The sequence below is a fragment of the Phalaenopsis equestris genome, unplaced genomic scaffold (assembly GCF_001263595.1).
Source record: "Phalaenopsis equestris unplaced genomic scaffold, ASM126359v1 Scaffold000038, whole genome shotgun sequence".
In the NCBI taxonomy this organism is placed as follows: domain Eukaryota; kingdom Viridiplantae; phylum Streptophyta; class Magnoliopsida; order Asparagales; family Orchidaceae; genus Phalaenopsis; species Phalaenopsis equestris.
Genome location: NW_018164480.1, coordinates 920767 through 938131, shown reverse-complemented (window position 1 = coordinate 938131; position 17365 = coordinate 920767). Strand labels below are relative to the sequence as shown.

Genomic DNA, 17365 nt, shown 5'->3' with positions numbered 1-17365 from the left:
AAGCTGAAATTTTAATAGAGAGATTATGCGGATTTTAGAAAAAACAGTGAATCCTAAAAAGAAAGACTAGGCAGTTAAACTAGATGATGTTTTATGGCCATAGAGTACTATAAATTGCCTATTGGAATGTCACCTTATAGTCTGGGTATGGAAAAGCTTGTCACTTGCCCCTATAACTTGAGCACAAAACCTTTTGGGCTATTAAGAAAATCAACTTTAGTTTGAAAAATGCTAAGGACAAAAGACTACTACAACTAAATAAGTTAGAAGAAACTAAACTTGAAGAATATGAAAATGCTCAAATTTATAAGAAAAATGCCAAGGAATGGATGATAGTAAGTTTCATAGTAGAGAATTCACCCATGAACATGAAGTTTTATTATTTTATTCATGATTGAAATTATTTTCCAGAAAGTTGAAGTCTAGATGGTATAGAGCATTCAGTGTAGTTAAAATATTTCCTTATAGACGAGAAATTCAGGACCCCAACTTTTAAAGTAAATGGCTAGCGAATTTGGATCATCAAGCTGAGAACGTTAAACTAAACATTTTTTGGGAGGTAACCCAAACTTATCTTTTGTATGCTTCGTTTGTTTGATAGCTTGTGTGTTGATTGAATGTCTTGTGTATTATGGCATTCTCTACAGAAATTTGACAATTTATATGATTTTAGTGCAGCATTGGGTGATACCCCTAATTGTCGAGGTGCCAAACCCTATCATGTATGAGCTATGTATCGAGTGAGCGTCTTGACATCAACTGGCTAAGCGTTGAAGCGACGTACTTGACAATGCATAAGCGCCAAAGAGTCATAGCGGCACAAAATTGATCAAGCTGCATTGCCACATAGAACATTTGGTGTTACTTGAAACGATTGTGAAACCCAACACATGAAGCTGCAATATCCCTTAGGTCGAGACGCTAAATCAATGTTATTGATGGTGACTAGACATTTCAAATACAATTTAATGGTGGTAACAAGTGTGCTTAATTGAATCTAGACCTGATGCCACAGCGTTACTCCCAGCACCGTGGTGCTCCATCAATTCCATTGATGGTGACTAGTCATTGCAATGGGATTTGATGGCTGACATTTATTCTTACTAATCAAGTCTTGCCCCAACATTGAAGCGCTCCACCTCATTGCCATTCCATTGATGGTGACTAGTCATTGCAATGGGATTTGCTGGCTGACATTTATTCTTACTGATCAAGTCTTGCCCCAACATTGAAGCACTCCATCTCATTGCCACTCAGAAAATTTCACCTTAGCCTTTGAATTATTTGGGCTTTAGCCTCTATTCTCCTTCGTTTTCTTCCTGCTTTGAATATATGGCGTCCATTTCTTGTTCTAAGAAGAATAAGAGAGCACAGGTCCTACGACACCAATCGCTCAGTGAGCTCAAAAGCCCAATAGAGGTATGAATCTTCTCTCCTTTAACGTAAAGCTTATTCTTGAGGATTTAAGAATCCTTATGGTGTTGTTGAACGCATTATTGTAGATTGGGGTGGTTTGAATTTATAGAAAAAAACAATACCACCATTGCCCTTGTGGTCTAAGAGTTCCTAGATAACACTAAAGAACACAAGGATTACAAGGCTTTTGTAAGAGACAAGTGGGTAGCATTCAATGTTAGATCAAAAAACTATGTATATTGCTCGTCAAATTACGATGTTGATCAAAATATATATTTTTAGATAGTCGACCCGATTATAATGAAATTTTGTGTTATTTATCCAGAACTGATTATAAAATCCAATGGAAAGTGCGGGAGCAAAAAATTATCAATTTCTCTGTCAATGCACTAACCTTGAAAATCCAATGCATATCACTCCATTTTTGCTAGACTGCTACCAAGTTCTCGTACGAGGTAACGAGAGATCGAGCCGTGTTAAATTAACTGATCCAAAAAATAATTGACTATCGACATCAGTCGATTGATTGCAAGTTATATTTTGTATATGACATGCGAAAGCGCGATCATATAGATTGGCCACCCATGCCTTATCTATGCTCTCTATGGGATAGCTGACATATTAAAAGAGTTAGGCGAAGAGCAGATATTCCCCAAGAGCGCCATTACTAAGAGGCGCATTCATTCGTACAAAAGCTTTAGGAAGATGGCCCAAGCATATGCCAGCAAGCTTCTTCCTCCTCCCATCTAGATCTATTTGATCACTTTTCGACCAGGTTCAAGATCTTAAGAGATGACATCGCTTCCTTGAGGCAGAGAGACGAGCATTTAGAGCATTCTTGAAGTAGGAGGTATGAGCATATGGAGCGGCAACATGCATAATAGCAATCTTGGCAACACAAGCACGGTGTTGCAATAGCACAAACATTTTCTCGGCACTTAGCAACCAGCCAGGTGCAATTTCCAGAGCCACCAACCTATCAGTTTTATTCGGAGGTTAAACTCTGGTGGAGCTATAGCAAATGACAATAACGACAACGAGGGCGCTGAATATGATATGTCGGCTAAGTTTTGAAGGAGTTTTATGTTTTGTTAGTATTATTTTCTTAGTATTTATTGTATATAAAAATCGAGTATGGGGGAAATTTTTTTATTGTTGAACTTTTCTATGATTTTGGCTTTGACATGTATTATGTTATGTGTAATACATTTTTTTAATGTTTTTTCTTTGCAGAAATGTGATTTGCGTTTGCTATTTATTTGTATCTTGTCCTTTAAAGTAAGATAATAATCAAAATTGTAATGCCTAGGAACTATAAAGCTTATATTTACTCGAGAATAACAATGATTACAGTTAGGATGTAAATTTTAAGTAAAATTAGTTATTTTAAATATGTGAAATTTATATTGATTAAATGATAACTAACGCACTAAAATAATAGGATTATTCTAATTTAAACTTTATAAGTTAACACACCGTATTGACTAAAAATAAATTCAATTCAATAACAATGAAAATTTTCCAACTAATAAAATTACAAGAGAATGAGTATTACCTAAGATATAAACTTAATAATTGATTTTGATAAAGTAAATAATCTTTAGGTGATTGAAGAAGAGAATATTCAAAATTATTAATAAACTTGAACAAATACAGCTTTCCTTATAAAGAAAAAAAAAGAAAATATACAAAAAATTTCAAAGACTGAAAATATTAAAAGAAAGATTTGTTATGAAAAGAGCAAATAAGGAGAGGCTTGAGATCAAATTCAATTAAATTTTGATATTTTATCTTTTTCTTTCATCTAACAAGGATAGGGAATTTGTCATTTGAATTTTATTAGTGATATACTTAGAAGAATAAGATTTAAATTAAGCTTTTATAAATGATTATAAAAATTTCACAGAAAATTATCAATTAAATAGAATTAATCATTTTCACAAAACAATATTTAGAGTTTAAATTGAATAAATTATCAAGATTAGTGAAATATTTGGATAATATAAGCCAATTAAAACTCGCAATAGTTTAAAATTTTTTTATTAAACTTAATTTTATACCTGAGTTCAATATAATAAATTTTCATCCATTAAATAAAATTGAGTTAGTCACAGCCTTTGATACAAGGATTGCTAGACGACAAGTAATGCTCGAGTTTAAGAAATTATTAAATGAGAAAAATGCACAAAAAAAATTTACATTATCTTTTGCCTTTTCAAGTTTTGCTTCATATTTGGCATACATTTATGTGTTTTTATGCAGCAAAGTCCTAAAAGATGAAAATAAGAAGTGGTAAAGATTACTAAGTGTTGCAGTGTCGATCACTAGAGCCTCAACACAATGTAAGCATCCTAAATTATCTTTTCCCGATAGCTCAAAGTCTAGAGGTTGACTATCTAATGCGAAAACACCCAGTACAGCTCCCTAGCATCCCAGCGCCACAATGCTATTGAAGACAGAACGAAAGATCAAAACACAGAGAGCTCAAAGCCTCAAGGCCGCAACACCCAACTACAGAGCCGCGGCGCAACAACCCTAACAGAAAAAACTATATTTACCAAATTTCAAACACTTAGGGGAAGAACATTAGGGAGTGTGGGAATTATTTAAGAAGAGTACTAGAGTGTAAAGAAGGACAATTGTCATTAAAAAGAAGCTAGCAAGTGTGTGTAGTCATATTGTAATGAGTTTGAGTGAGTGTATTGAGAGAAAGCTGCTTGGTTTGGTGAAGCAAAGTGAAAGAGAAGGATAGGAGATGATTTGCTTAGTGATGATTTGCTTTAGTGTGAACTAATAAGTATCTTCAATTAAGGGCCCGTTTGGGGCAACTTATAAGTGAGGGTGGTGTTTTGAAAACACTGCATTGCCATTTGTTTTGCACTTATTAAAAGATTATCTTAAATAATGTTTTACAATTTGTGAATGACGCGGACCGCGGGACGACCCCCGCGGTCCGCGTTTTATGGAATTATTTTTACCTATCCTCCCTTAACCCTCATTCGCTCCCGTGAATTCGCTCCCGTAACATTGCCCTCAGACGCTCGCTCCTCCTCTACGAATCTGGTTAAGGGCAGAAATCTCGCCTCCAACCTTCTGATAATTCCTCCTCTAGATCTCTTCTTCCTCCTTATTCTAACCTACGTATTGGATTGATCGAGGGATAAGGATAGGGTTGATAGCAAATCCCTAATGGCGGTTGTTTCAGCCCTGGCGAAGTACAAACTTGTCTTCTTGGGAGATCAATCCGTCGGGAAGACCAGCATCATTACCCAGTTTATGTATGACAAGTTTGACACCACCTATCAGGTTCTCGATCCCCTGTCCCTTCGATTCTATGTATTGGCTTTTGATCCTATGAATTCCGCGTCGTCTTGTTTATTTGTTGGGGTGTAGAAGGTTAGAGTTTGGATATGCAGTTTCTTTATTGAGATTCGTGAACTGGGTTATCTTTTTTTGAATTAAGACGGGTTGAGATTTCTTAATCTGGGAAACCATAAATAGATGAGATTATCTAGTGAATTTGTTCTCATTTATGGATCTCTTATAGTCTGCGTGATCCAGATCCTCCATGTGACGTACTTTCTTGTTTTACATTTATTAAAATTTTACATTGGCTGATATTTCTAGTGGAATTATAGCGTTATTTATTGCACAATGGAAATGATATATAGAGATATACGTTCTCTCCTTCCAAAATAGTTTTGAATTGTTGTTGTTAATTTTCACATGATTGAGATATCAGAATTTGATGTTGAATTGAGATAATATTGAGTTTCTTATATGAAAATTATTGTGGTTCTCGGCAATCAATAATCTCTTGTAACTTTAAAGGAAATTCTGTATTTTGAAAAATTATAATCTAATGGCGTAATTATTGGCTGAGGCTTCTGTCAATGTGGGCATGTTGAGGGTTATCCATCATTCATTTTACACTTTAGAAAAGGTTCGTCTTATTCAAACCCTGACCTTCAGTTGAACGAAACCTAACAATTGATCCAAACTCACTCTATTGCATGGGAAGTATGGCAAATTTGTCACATTTATCTCCCATTTATAATTGCATTAAGAATGTTGTTTACAAAACACACGAATCAAACAACTATACAGCTTATTCAGAACATGGGCAGATTGGTCATTTATCCAGAATCAGCTATTCTCAAAACGCACTAACCAAACAGCCAGTCATTGAAGCAAAGTGAAAGAGAAGGATAGGAGATGATTTGCTTTAGTGTGAACTAAAAAGTATCTTCAATTAGATTAAGTGAAATCATGCTAATATCGTTCCTGGAATCCAGATTTCAGGGCATTGATTCAACTGAAAACCCATTAGCAGATGTTGTTTAGCAACTTGTAGAAGTGGAACGTAGGAATTTACATCCAACGAATCACCAAGGTACGTTATTAGGCAAAACAGATCTAACAAGGTTCCCTCCTTGTTGGTTGACCCTAGTGGAGAATGAAACAATGAAATACATTTACTACCAAATAAAACTTTGAGGAGATTGAAAGTGATATCTAAAAGTACCACAAGATGTTATTCTGTCAAGCAGAAATGAAAATGAAATGTGGAGGAGAGAGGAAGGAGAGGAGCTTCTTCAAGAGTAAAACCCATTTGGTCTTAACCTTGAAGTAAACAACATCAATGAAAAGTTGTATAACATAGAACATAGAACAGTAAGATGAAGAGGATGGCATACAAGAAACCAATACAAGTGACTAGCTTCCTTTCAAAGTAGGAAGAATTGTGTTGTGATAGGACCAGAGGGAAGGAGAGAGGGGGGGGTGACAACCAACATTACAAGAGAGGAAAAAGTAGAACTAGGTGTCTTCCAGCAAAACCAATGATGACTTCATACAGACAACTTGGTGGTGAACTGCACGTAGTTTGGATTTGAAGGGAGCACATAGCAACCTTGTAGGAACACCTATCGCAAAGAAAGAAAAGCTAGCTAAAAATCAGGAGTAATTTAAACTTGCATTGTATCAATTATCAGGACAAAAAATGACCAAGCCCTAAGATATATAAACGACGAAGAGATTACAAAGAGCTTAGAAACCCTTTTAATAATGACAAATAAGTACAGCCAAAAAAAAGGAACATAGGCAGCCATATTAAAGCAAAAAAATGATGCCCGCAAAATAAAACTATGTGGACAATCTAAGACAGAAAATGCTCTCCCTGATTTACAATCTGTCTGGGGCAACTGCAATTTATTAAAAAACTGTTGTAAAACTGCTGAAAAATAATCTGATGTTCAAAAAGTTGTAATGTCTATTACAATTTTTATTTTTTGAAACTGTCAAACCGCAGGTCATCGAACCTAGCCAGGACCGATGGGGAAACGAAGATTTCAGCGTTTACCCAAACAGACTAAGTTGCGGTGCACCACACCGCTGCTTCAAACGGACCCTTACTTGCATGATTCTCTTCCAAATTTACATGTTACAGTTAAATATTGATGCTTCATCCTCATTTCACTTTGCAAGCTGGGGCAATCCATATATAAAATCTATGTTACCCGGACCATTAGATCATTCCATTAACAACTTACAGTGTGTCAAACTCGACTTCTCAAAAAAACTAAACAAGACCACATATATTCAACAAGAAATCAGGTAGGGAAGGAAAAACAAACTGATAAAAATATGATTTCATTAGTTTATCAGAAACCAAACCTTGAGAAGAAAAAGTAGACAAAAACAGAACGAAATGAACCTGCTGATCAATGTCAGACACGTAGACAGTTCTTCTAATTATCTCTTCTTGTTGAGCCATACTTGTTCGGCTGTTCATTAGCCTCCTTCCCTGGCTGTGATTGTTCTTCCTCTGGAAGAAGAAACTAACAATTAAAAGCGAGAAATATCAAATAACAACTGGTAAAATGCAACATAAAATTTCCAAGACTCTCACCCGCCTACCACCTTTGGCATTGCTACCATTAGGATTACCGTCATTTGCATAGCCCGCATTCGGATAAACAATAGGTAACCCAAAACTGTTAGAGTAAAAACCGGTATCCATGCCACTTCCGCCGCTCCAAATAACCCCGGCTCCAGAGTTCACGTACGATTGCGGCACAAACTCCTCAGCCATCGGATTAAGCTTTGATAGCAGCTCCTCTAGATCTCTCATCTCCCTCTTAAAGCCCTCCTCCTCGTTACCCCTCCGTCCAACATCAGGCAGCTGGACAGCCGCCGCATGCCCAACCCACTGTTGCGGTGGTTGAAAGCCCTTAACATCGAAGCCTGAGAAGGAGGAGCCCTGGTGAGGACGAAGGAATGGCCCTCTAATCCTCGCTGCTCCGAAATGACCCTGCTGCAGCCCCGCCGCTGAAGTAGCGAGGCGATTTTCGTGCTCCTTTGCAGCACCTGCATCGATATCACGACTAAAAGAGGACTCTACCCTCATCCCTCTATCAGAAACGTCTGCGTTATCCACGACTGCCATGATCGAGGCCGATCGGCCCTACTCCTATCGTTACCGACCCTAACAGATGACAGAAAAAGGGGCTAACACTGCCTAGACTACCGATGCCTCCTCTTCCATGGATCGACGAGAATCAGAACGGAGGAATGAAGGAACGGCTGAGAAATTCAACTGTGTGCCCAAACCATGATTCAAATTAAATGCGATGAAGGTGGATTACATTGAATTCTGAGCTTCCGTTAAATCCGATCACTCTGTAATCTCATCGCTCGGTTACGTTGTCGCTTGCTTTGGCACCGTTATGGAGGATGTGGGAGAAGACGAGAAGGTACGAAGGGCTGAAGAAGCTGTACGTTTGCGACTTGCGAGAGTTGAACAGCAGATCGTGCGTGTGGCACGTGTTTTCTTCGCTTCTGATTGGTTATCATTTTTCTTTTGTATATATTTATCTAAAATTAATTTTCTTGGCTAATTTATTTTTTATTTAATGGATGCGGTCATGGTCAGCAGTGACGGTCGCTATCGGTAGAGGCGGCCGCGGCGGACGGAAAGAGGAGGCCTATGGATTGGACTCGTGCCGATTTTGTTAATACAATTTCTCTTCTTCTTTTTTTTTATTTATTTTAAAAAGCGAGCAACAAATGCAATATTTGTAATTTTATATTTGAAAATAATTTTCTTCTTTAATTATGAGGGGATTTACATGAAAAAATACTTTGAACGTCACGAAGACATGTTAGAAAAGTTAAGTGCAGAAAGGTTCAAAGTGAAATCCCAATCTATTTTATTAGATTTCATTTCATGTATACATTATATGTAGTATGTGAGTTCGTTTGGAATGGCGGTACGGTGTTGCACTATAGTTTTATCTGCTTGACAACACTGATTTTAGTATGTCTTTCCAAAAGCTACAGCTGAAAGCTACGTTTTCGTACCAGACCTGATAACTTACGGTGACTGCTATAAAACTATAGTTTTATCTGCTTGACAACACTGATTTTAGTCTGTCTTTCCAAAAATTACAACTGAAAGCTATGTTTTCGTACCAGATCTGGTAACTTGCGGTGACTACTATAAAGCTATAGTCTAACTTCGAAAAAAAATTATAATGGTCATTGTAAATTTTTAAAGAACAATTTCACAATTACTTATTCAAATAGTTGTAGCTGCCCCAAACAGACCCTGTCTATAGAGAGAGAGAAGGAGAGAGTTGGTTATTGTGTTACGGCATCTACAACTTAATTGAATGTGGTTATGTGTGTTATGTGGGATTAGCTGTGATTTGTTGAGCTACAATGTTTAGTGGAAAGGATACCCTTATTATGTTTTATGTGATGTTTGTTGTCAGCTCCCGTAAATTAATAACTCTAATTTGTTCGGTAAGTTATGGCAATGACAGAAAAAATGTATAGTGGGTAAAGACTAAGGATGTTGGCTAGTTGCGAATGTCATGAACTATAATTTGATTGGTTTTGATACAATGTTGAATAAAATGATAAGCCGATTTGATGTGCTTTATTCGTGCGTGAAAAATAGGGGTGTTGGCAAGAGCTAGAGCTAGCAGGGTTGTCCCAATATTGAGCGATGGGTTTTGCTTAGTGGAGTTGAAGGTCGTTGAGAAGTCATTGATGCTAGATTACACAAGTGGTGACAGTGGTGAGAGCCCTATACTCCACTTCAATGAAAGATCTAGCCATGGTAGGTTGTTTCTTGAAGTGCCATGAAATGAGAGTGCTACCAAGAACCACATGATAATCAGATATAGATTTTTTGTTTGTTATGTCTGGAGCTCAATCCAAATCAAAATAAATATGAAGTTAGAGATCATCATATTGGATGGTGTGACCATGGGTGACGGTTCTTTTTTCATATTCTATTAGACGGTTAAAATGAATAAAATGTATATTAAGTGGTTGATGAAGATGTTGACATAGCTTATTCACAAAAAAATGTGATGTTGGGCCTAGTTGTGGTGAGAAATTGGAGGGATCCCAAAAGGTTCCTGTAAAGTTGCATATTTTAATATGTTACGAGATTGTCAATGTTGGAGGATTGCTTGGTTGGAGACGGATTTCAGATAGATTTATATTCAAGCATTTTTGTTCGTTGAAGGAGATCAAAGGCGTAGTTAGATTGAGTAAGGAGCAGATCTCAGGGGTATAATTAATTTGAAATCCTAGAATATTGGAGAGTGGACCGAGATTCTTGAGTTGGAAGGTTGCTCAAAACTGAGTGATGAAATGTCAATGTAATATTGATGGTTAGTTATAATCAAAATGTTGTCAACATAAATTAACATGTAAAGTTGGGTAGTTGTCGTGCGATGGATCATGACAAACGGGTCAATAGTATTGAATTAGAAGTTGACTGTTTGAAATGTAGATGTGAAGGTGTTGTACCATTGGTGAGGAGATTATTTGAAACCGTAAATAACCTTTTTTTAGAAGAAACACATGATCGGGATGTTAATGATCCTTGAATTCAAGTATATATCTCTTTGGGAGAGTTTCATGTATGAAGGCGTTTGAAACATCCAACTAAATGATAAGTTATTTGTGGTATGCATGAAATATAATTAGTGTGTTAATATTTGAGAATTTTGCAATTGAATTGAATGTTTAGTAATAATTGATGACAAATTGCTCATTATCTTGGGTGGCAAAAGGAGCTTTATAACAAGTGATGGTGCCATCAGTGTGGTGTGCTATTTTGCATGTTCGTTGGCATCAAATAATATGTTTATCGGGTGGGAAAGGGACTAGTGTCCACGTGCCTCGAGTGAGGAAGGCTTGGATTCCTTTCGACATTGCTTAATGCCATTAGGTATGCTTCGCAACAATCAAATAGAAGCTTGGTTCTATTTTAATAGCAGTGGTGTATAAAAGATTGATATCAATTTTAAGCTTCAAATTCAAGGGATATCTGAAACGTGAATTTGGATCAGGATTGAGATTTGGTGGCATATGAACCTCATCTTGTGATGCAAAGACTTTTGTTGGGACTGGAAGATGGAGTAGTGGGCTACCTCTAAGATGGAAATAGAGCAATAAAGTTAGGATTATGGGAAGATGCTTAAGCTGGAACCAATGTGAGGTGTGAGGAATAAAGTGAAGAATTGGACATTGAGGGCGAAGCAGGTTAGAGTAAGGTGGTTTGAAATGGGAACGTCGATTCAACATAAGTAAGCATGTCATAATATGTACCCTCGACCTGTAGTAGGAGCACGGCATTTCTAACCTTTCAGGTTGGGAATGTAACGAAAGAATACTTAAGGAATGGAGCGGGCAACCAAATTGTTTGTAATTAAGTGGTGTAGCCTTGGATTCCATAGATAGCCTAGAAGTTTAAGGTGAAGATATGATGGTTGCTTGTTGTGAAGCATGGAACGTGTGGATTTTTATTGTATTGTAGGAGAAGGAAGGAGATTAATAAGATAAGTTGTGAGAACAATGTCAAGCAAAGGGTAATCCTGTAAATTGGCGGTAGATTTGAGAGCTCAAAAAACTTTGAGAATATGGGAATTTTTGTGCTCGGCCAGATCATTTTATTCTAAAGTGCATGGACAATTGTATTGGTGTGAGATGCCATGACCGGTGAGGTGCGTCTGAAGTTTATACTTAAATATTTGGTGTCATTATCAGTGCATAAAATTCTAATTTGTTGCTAAAATTTGCGCTCAAATAGATTTTTTAAGTCAATAAATAGTTAAATTGCATATGATTTTTATCTCATGGGATAAAACCAATTGAAATGACTTGTCATTAATAAAAGTGATATAAACAAGCCCCATACATGTGGATATATTAAAGCTAATAAGAAAAATTGAGCAAATAAGAACAAAAAAAAAATAAATAATGAGATTTTTTTATGTATTCAATCATTGCAGTAGGTTTCTATAGGTTGAATGCATAAGAGAGAACTACTATTGGCAATGTGCTAGAGAGTGGAGTGTTGAGGATGGTTGAGACATTAATGTGAGAGTTGTAGCAGAGATAGGACTTGTTATGGTTATTTTGGCACTGATTATAGGTTGGACGGAGAAAGTTCAATATGAAAGTAAAGTTCATTACATAAATGCATAAGAATTGGGTGCTACGTTCCTAGGAAAAAAAGAAGTTACATCGAACCAATTGTAAGTTCATTATGTAGGTAGAAGTTAGTCAGATCCCGTGATTTTCCCATTTCTATGATTTTTTACGTAAAAAATCAAGGTATACCCTCCTACTTACTTCTCTTTTTTCCCCTTTATAGGACATTCACTCAATGTTAAGATGTTAATTATTACTCCATAACATCAATAAGATTTGTGTTATGAATGTAAAATTCTAATATAACTAACCTAAGTGAATAGAATTACTATGAAGAAAGGAAAAAAAGTAAAATGGCTCTTAAGCACATACCACAAAATTCTTATATATTACTTATTTTGCGCCTAATTTTTTATATTTATATTTATAATATTTAAAATTTTAACATCACATAAAAATACCATTATTATCATTCTGAAAGTGAAATATATATTTTCATACAGAGATCAAGACACAAACGTGTTATTAAATATTAAAATTTAAGTGTAAGGTGTGTAAATACGAAAAATTATTGCATACATACACTGCATACAGAGATGCTGCATACATACACTGCATGCAGAGATGCATGCGGTATCCGATCCTGATGAAATCAAAATTAAAAAAAAAAAATTTTTAAATGGGGCCCACCGAAACATCCTGACCGTAGATCACCGTGATCTACTGTCAGGATCGGACACCGCATACATTTGTGCATACGGTGTATGTATAAAATAATTTTTCGTAAATACATAAACATAGTGTGGCATCTATGTAAATTTTCCAAAAAGAATTAGAGAAAGTCAAACCTTAGCTTGCTTTGCATTTTGCCCAGGGCTGCTTTCTTCGTTGGAAAAACATGGGCTCCAAGGAAAATATTATTAAAATAAAAATATTTTCTTGCATGAACATTTTGAACAGAAATCTTGGCTATTGCTTGCATGAAAGTCAGTATTTTGCTCGGCTGAACATATCATATTTAAGAATTAATAAAATTATTTAAATTAGGTGAACGCATGACAAATCAATCTAAGAATTTTATTATAACCTTAAATAATTCTAAAATTTAGAAAAATTGAATCAAAGTCAATGTATCAGAACTAAATTGTTTCTAGAAGTGCAGCAATAAATAATAAATAATTCTAATTCGAAAAATAAGTCCCCATGCCAGGAGAAAATATTTCGTCCGGACATACACGTCAGCGGCGGACAACCTGGCCTCCGGTGGTTGGCTGTCCAGACGAAATATTTATTTTCATGCCAGTCAGATAAAAGAGAACTTCATTCGTTATTATTGTCTAAAAAAATAGATTATAGTTTTATTTTTTAGGTGAAGTTATCAAAAAGTTAATGATTTTGAGAGTTATGCTCCGGTCAAGCTAGAGACCTTACAATCTCCCCCTTAAAGAGAAATAAGTAGTTTCATTTATAATCAGATGAAAATTTGCATGCATGCCATTTAATTTCTTAAGTATTTAGACATCTAAATTTTAATTTTTGCATCTGTTGCATACTAAAAAATTTTCAACCATAAAAAATCTTTAGTCTTAGCTCAAAATAATTTTCCAGCCCACTAAGAGATAAATTGAAAACGTAGGAAACAACCAGATTTTTTATCTTGAGAATTTGAAATTACAAAGGTCCGCTTAATTCATGAATTAGAAAATATATGAAGATAAAATTATGTTGAAATCACAATAGTATTGAAATAACACGAACAATGTAATTGTATACGGGTAGTTGAGACTGCAATAACTATAGTTGGTGGCAAGTGGCAACTATAATTGGCTACAAATGTTGTCTTTGGTGGCTACAATGGTTTCTAGTTGTCTACCATAATTGTAGTTGGACTACAAAAATTATACGCGGTGGCGAACAGAGTTTGGTACAAATTATTTGCACCTCTTTTTAAGAATTATACTTTAATTGTTGGCATTGTGGGAAAAGTGTAAATTAGCACCATAATGTTTTTGACGATAAATTAGTGACCGATTTGGGTGTACTTAGCGTCGCCAGCAGTCCCGCTCCCAAAAAGAATCGATGCAGATGTGTTGCGCCGGGTGGAAGACACCGTTTCAACACTATTGTGTCTGATTAGCATTGGTTGCGTCTGAGACTAAAATTACTTATTAGTGTCGACATTAGCGGATGCTAATACCGCTAATACCAATGCTTATGTTCTAAAAAGGTGTCCCCCGAACCACAACCTCCATTTTGTGATTCTTCCTTATCGAGGTCGTCTCCCTCCCCTTCAGCTTCCCTTCGGCCCGTCCGAGCTTTTCCTGCGATTTCGGCTTAAATTCACCGCTCCAACCTCGTGAAGGTGAGAAAACTTCTTCCACACGTCCATGTTTTGGTTTAACATGAGTTTTCATATTTTTTTTATTGCATGGGTGTTTGATCTAAAAATACATAGGTTTTGCTCCAGTTTTTGTCGTATTCTTCTGTTAGATGTATAATGTATATGGATTTCATGGTTTACATAAATTTAGAGCGGCGCGTGTTTAAATGTAAAAGTTTAGGTTTTGAGATATGTAAATACCTAAGAAATTTGTGTAATGTGTGTAAATATGAAAATCTAGGTGCGAGATATGTAAATACATAAGATTAGTGTTGTATATGTAAATATTTGCTTTGTATGTAAATGTGTAAATATGAAAATTTAGGTGTAAAAAAAGTAAATAGATAAGAAATTTGTCCTATGTATGTAAATATGAAAATTTAGGTTTGAGATATGTAAATACATAAGAACATACTGCAAGGTACGTAAATATGAAAATTTAGGTATGAGATATGTAAATACATAAGATTAGTGATATGTATGTAAATATATGCTATGTAAATATGTAAATTTGAAAATTTGTGTGTGAGATGAAAATACATAAATAAATTTGTACTAGTTACTTAATTATGTAAATTTAGATGTGAGATATGTAAATACATAAGAAATTTGTGCTAGATACGTTTAGGGTGGAGTTTGACTATTGTTGATTTTTGTTCAGTTAAGGGTAAGATAATGGTGTGGTAATTCAATAGGTTAGAGGGCTGATTGTTTAGTTTGGGTGTTAATGGATTACTTGGTTGATTCTTTGGATTTGTGGGCACCAGGTTTTGGGTATAATATATAGGCAGCCTAAAGTTTCGATTAGGATGTGTAGATTATAATCTAAAGTTTCATGTAGGTGTGAAATTAGACTAGGATTTTAAACAAAAAATATGACATTTGGTAGGATATAATGATGTTGTATTAATCTATAGAGTTATTTCTATGATACAAATAAACATTCAAACAAAAAATATGCATCCATAGGTATCCTATCTGCATAACATTTTTATATTATCATATGCCTAACTATTAGTAAGATTATGTTTTCTAACTAGCATAAATAAAAATTATTTGATTTTATTTTTATCATTTAATTAATTAAATTTAGAAAAATATTATTTAACTTCATATTATATTTTTAGTATTAATCTGATAATCTCATCAGCTACATATATCACTTGAACTTTAGTGTAAACTTTTTATTGAGTAAGATATTTTCGTTAAATTATGTAGCCATATATTGCACCAGCTGGTGTTTCAGCGAGTAATTTTTTCCTTAGTGGTGTTTTAATAGGACGGAAGATGGCAGGTAGGGACGAGGAGGAATTCGGGAGGAAGAAGATGAAAATGGGGAAGGAAATCGACGGGAAGTGGCCTACAGTAAAACCTAAGAAGGACCTGAAGGTCAATCGCCTCAAGAGCACCCATCTCTTTACGGTAAGATCTTCCAACACTCTCTAAGGTATGATCTTCCAACACTCTCGCCGCTGTTTCTTTCGGCTATTTGGAGGTGCTTTATGTTACGAATGCCTCGCGATTTATTCGATGGGGGTTTTTGATTTATAGAGAAATTTGTCGTTTGTTTTTGCATTAAACGAATTAGGGGAAGAGAAAGGTATCTCTCCTGTCGATCTGTCAGGCCAAGCGAACGGATTATTTTTCTTGAAACCGCGACGCAGAAATTCTTCTTTATGGTTAAGATTTTTATTGCTTAACTCTCATGCGAGATGAACTCCGTCCTTTTTCTTCTTAATTTTTTGAAGATTTTTTACTCTCAGTAAAAAAATTGGGAAGTTCCTTCATTTAATTTCATCTAAATTATGGTGTTAGCATAGTCAGAGATGCATGCGGTATCCGATCCTGATGAAATCAAAATTAAAAAAAAAAAATTTTTAAATGGGGCCCACCGAAACATCCTGACCTTAGATCACCGTGATCTACTGTCAGGATCGGACACCGCATACATTTGTGCATGCGGTGTATGTATAAAATAATTTTTCGTAAATACATAAACATAGTTTGGCATCTATGTAAATTTTCCAAAAAGAATTAGAGAAAGTCAAACCTTAGCTTGCTTTGCATTTTGCCCAGGGCTGCTTTCTTCGTTGGAAAAACATGGGCTCCAAGGAAAATATTATTAAAATAAAAATATTTTCTTGCATGAACATTTTGAACAGAAATCTTGGCTATTGCTTGCATGAAAGTCAGTATTTTGCTCGGCTGTACATATCATATTTTATAATTAATAAAATTATTTAAATTAGGTGAACGCATGACAAATCAATCTAAGAATTTTATTATAACCTTAAATAATTCTAAAATTTAGAAAAATTGAATCAAAGTCAATGTATCAGAACTAAATTGTTTCTAGAAGTGCAGCAATAAATAATAAATAATTCTAATTCGAAAAATAAGTCCCCATGCCAGGAGAAAATATTTCGTCCGGACATACACGTCAGCGGCGGACAACCTGGCCTCCGGTGGTTGGCTGTCCAGACGAAATATTTATTTTCATGCCAGTCAGATAAAAGAGAACTTCATTCGTTATTATTGTCTAAAAAAATAGATTATAGTTTTATTTTTTAGGTGAAGTTATCAAAAAGTTAATGATTTTGAGAGTTATGCTCCGGTCAAGCTAGAGACCTTACAATCTCCCCCTTAAAGAGAAATAAGTAGTTTCATTTATAATCAGATGAAAATTTGCATGCATGCCATTTAATTTCTTAAGTATTTAGACATCTAAATTTTAATTTTTGCATCTGTTGCATACTAAAAAATTTTCAACCATAAAAAATCTTTAGTCTTAGCTCAAAATAATTTTCCAGCCCACTAAGAGATAAATTGAAAACGTAGGAAACAACCAGATTTTTTATCTTGAGAATTTGAAATTACAAAGGTCCGCTTAATTCATGAATTAGAGAATATATGAAGATAAAATTATGTTGAAATCACAATAGTATTGAAATAACACGAGCAATGTAATTGTATACGGGTAGTTGAGACTGCAATAACTATAGTTGGTGGCAAGTGGCAACTATAATTGGCTACAAATGTTGTCTTTGGTGGCTACAATGGTTTCTAGTTGTCTACCATAATTGTAGTTGGACTACAAAAATTATACGCGGTGGC

The 17365-nt window shown here is 35.2% G+C and overlaps 1 protein-coding gene across 1 annotated transcript in view; it reads right to left on the bottom strand.

The window, feature by feature from the left end:
- LOC110019028 (polyadenylate-binding protein-interacting protein 11-like) overlaps positions 1-8216 on the bottom strand; it is a gene marked incomplete in the record, with an annotated part of 20647 nt that extends 12431 nt beyond the window's left edge. The window contains 2 exon segments of the mRNA XM_020716544.1: positions 7137-7243; positions 7328-8216. Coding sequence (XP_020572203.1) covers positions 7137-7243; positions 7328-7864 — 644 coding nt within the window.
- Between the last annotated feature and the right edge of the window lie 9149 nt (positions 8217-17365).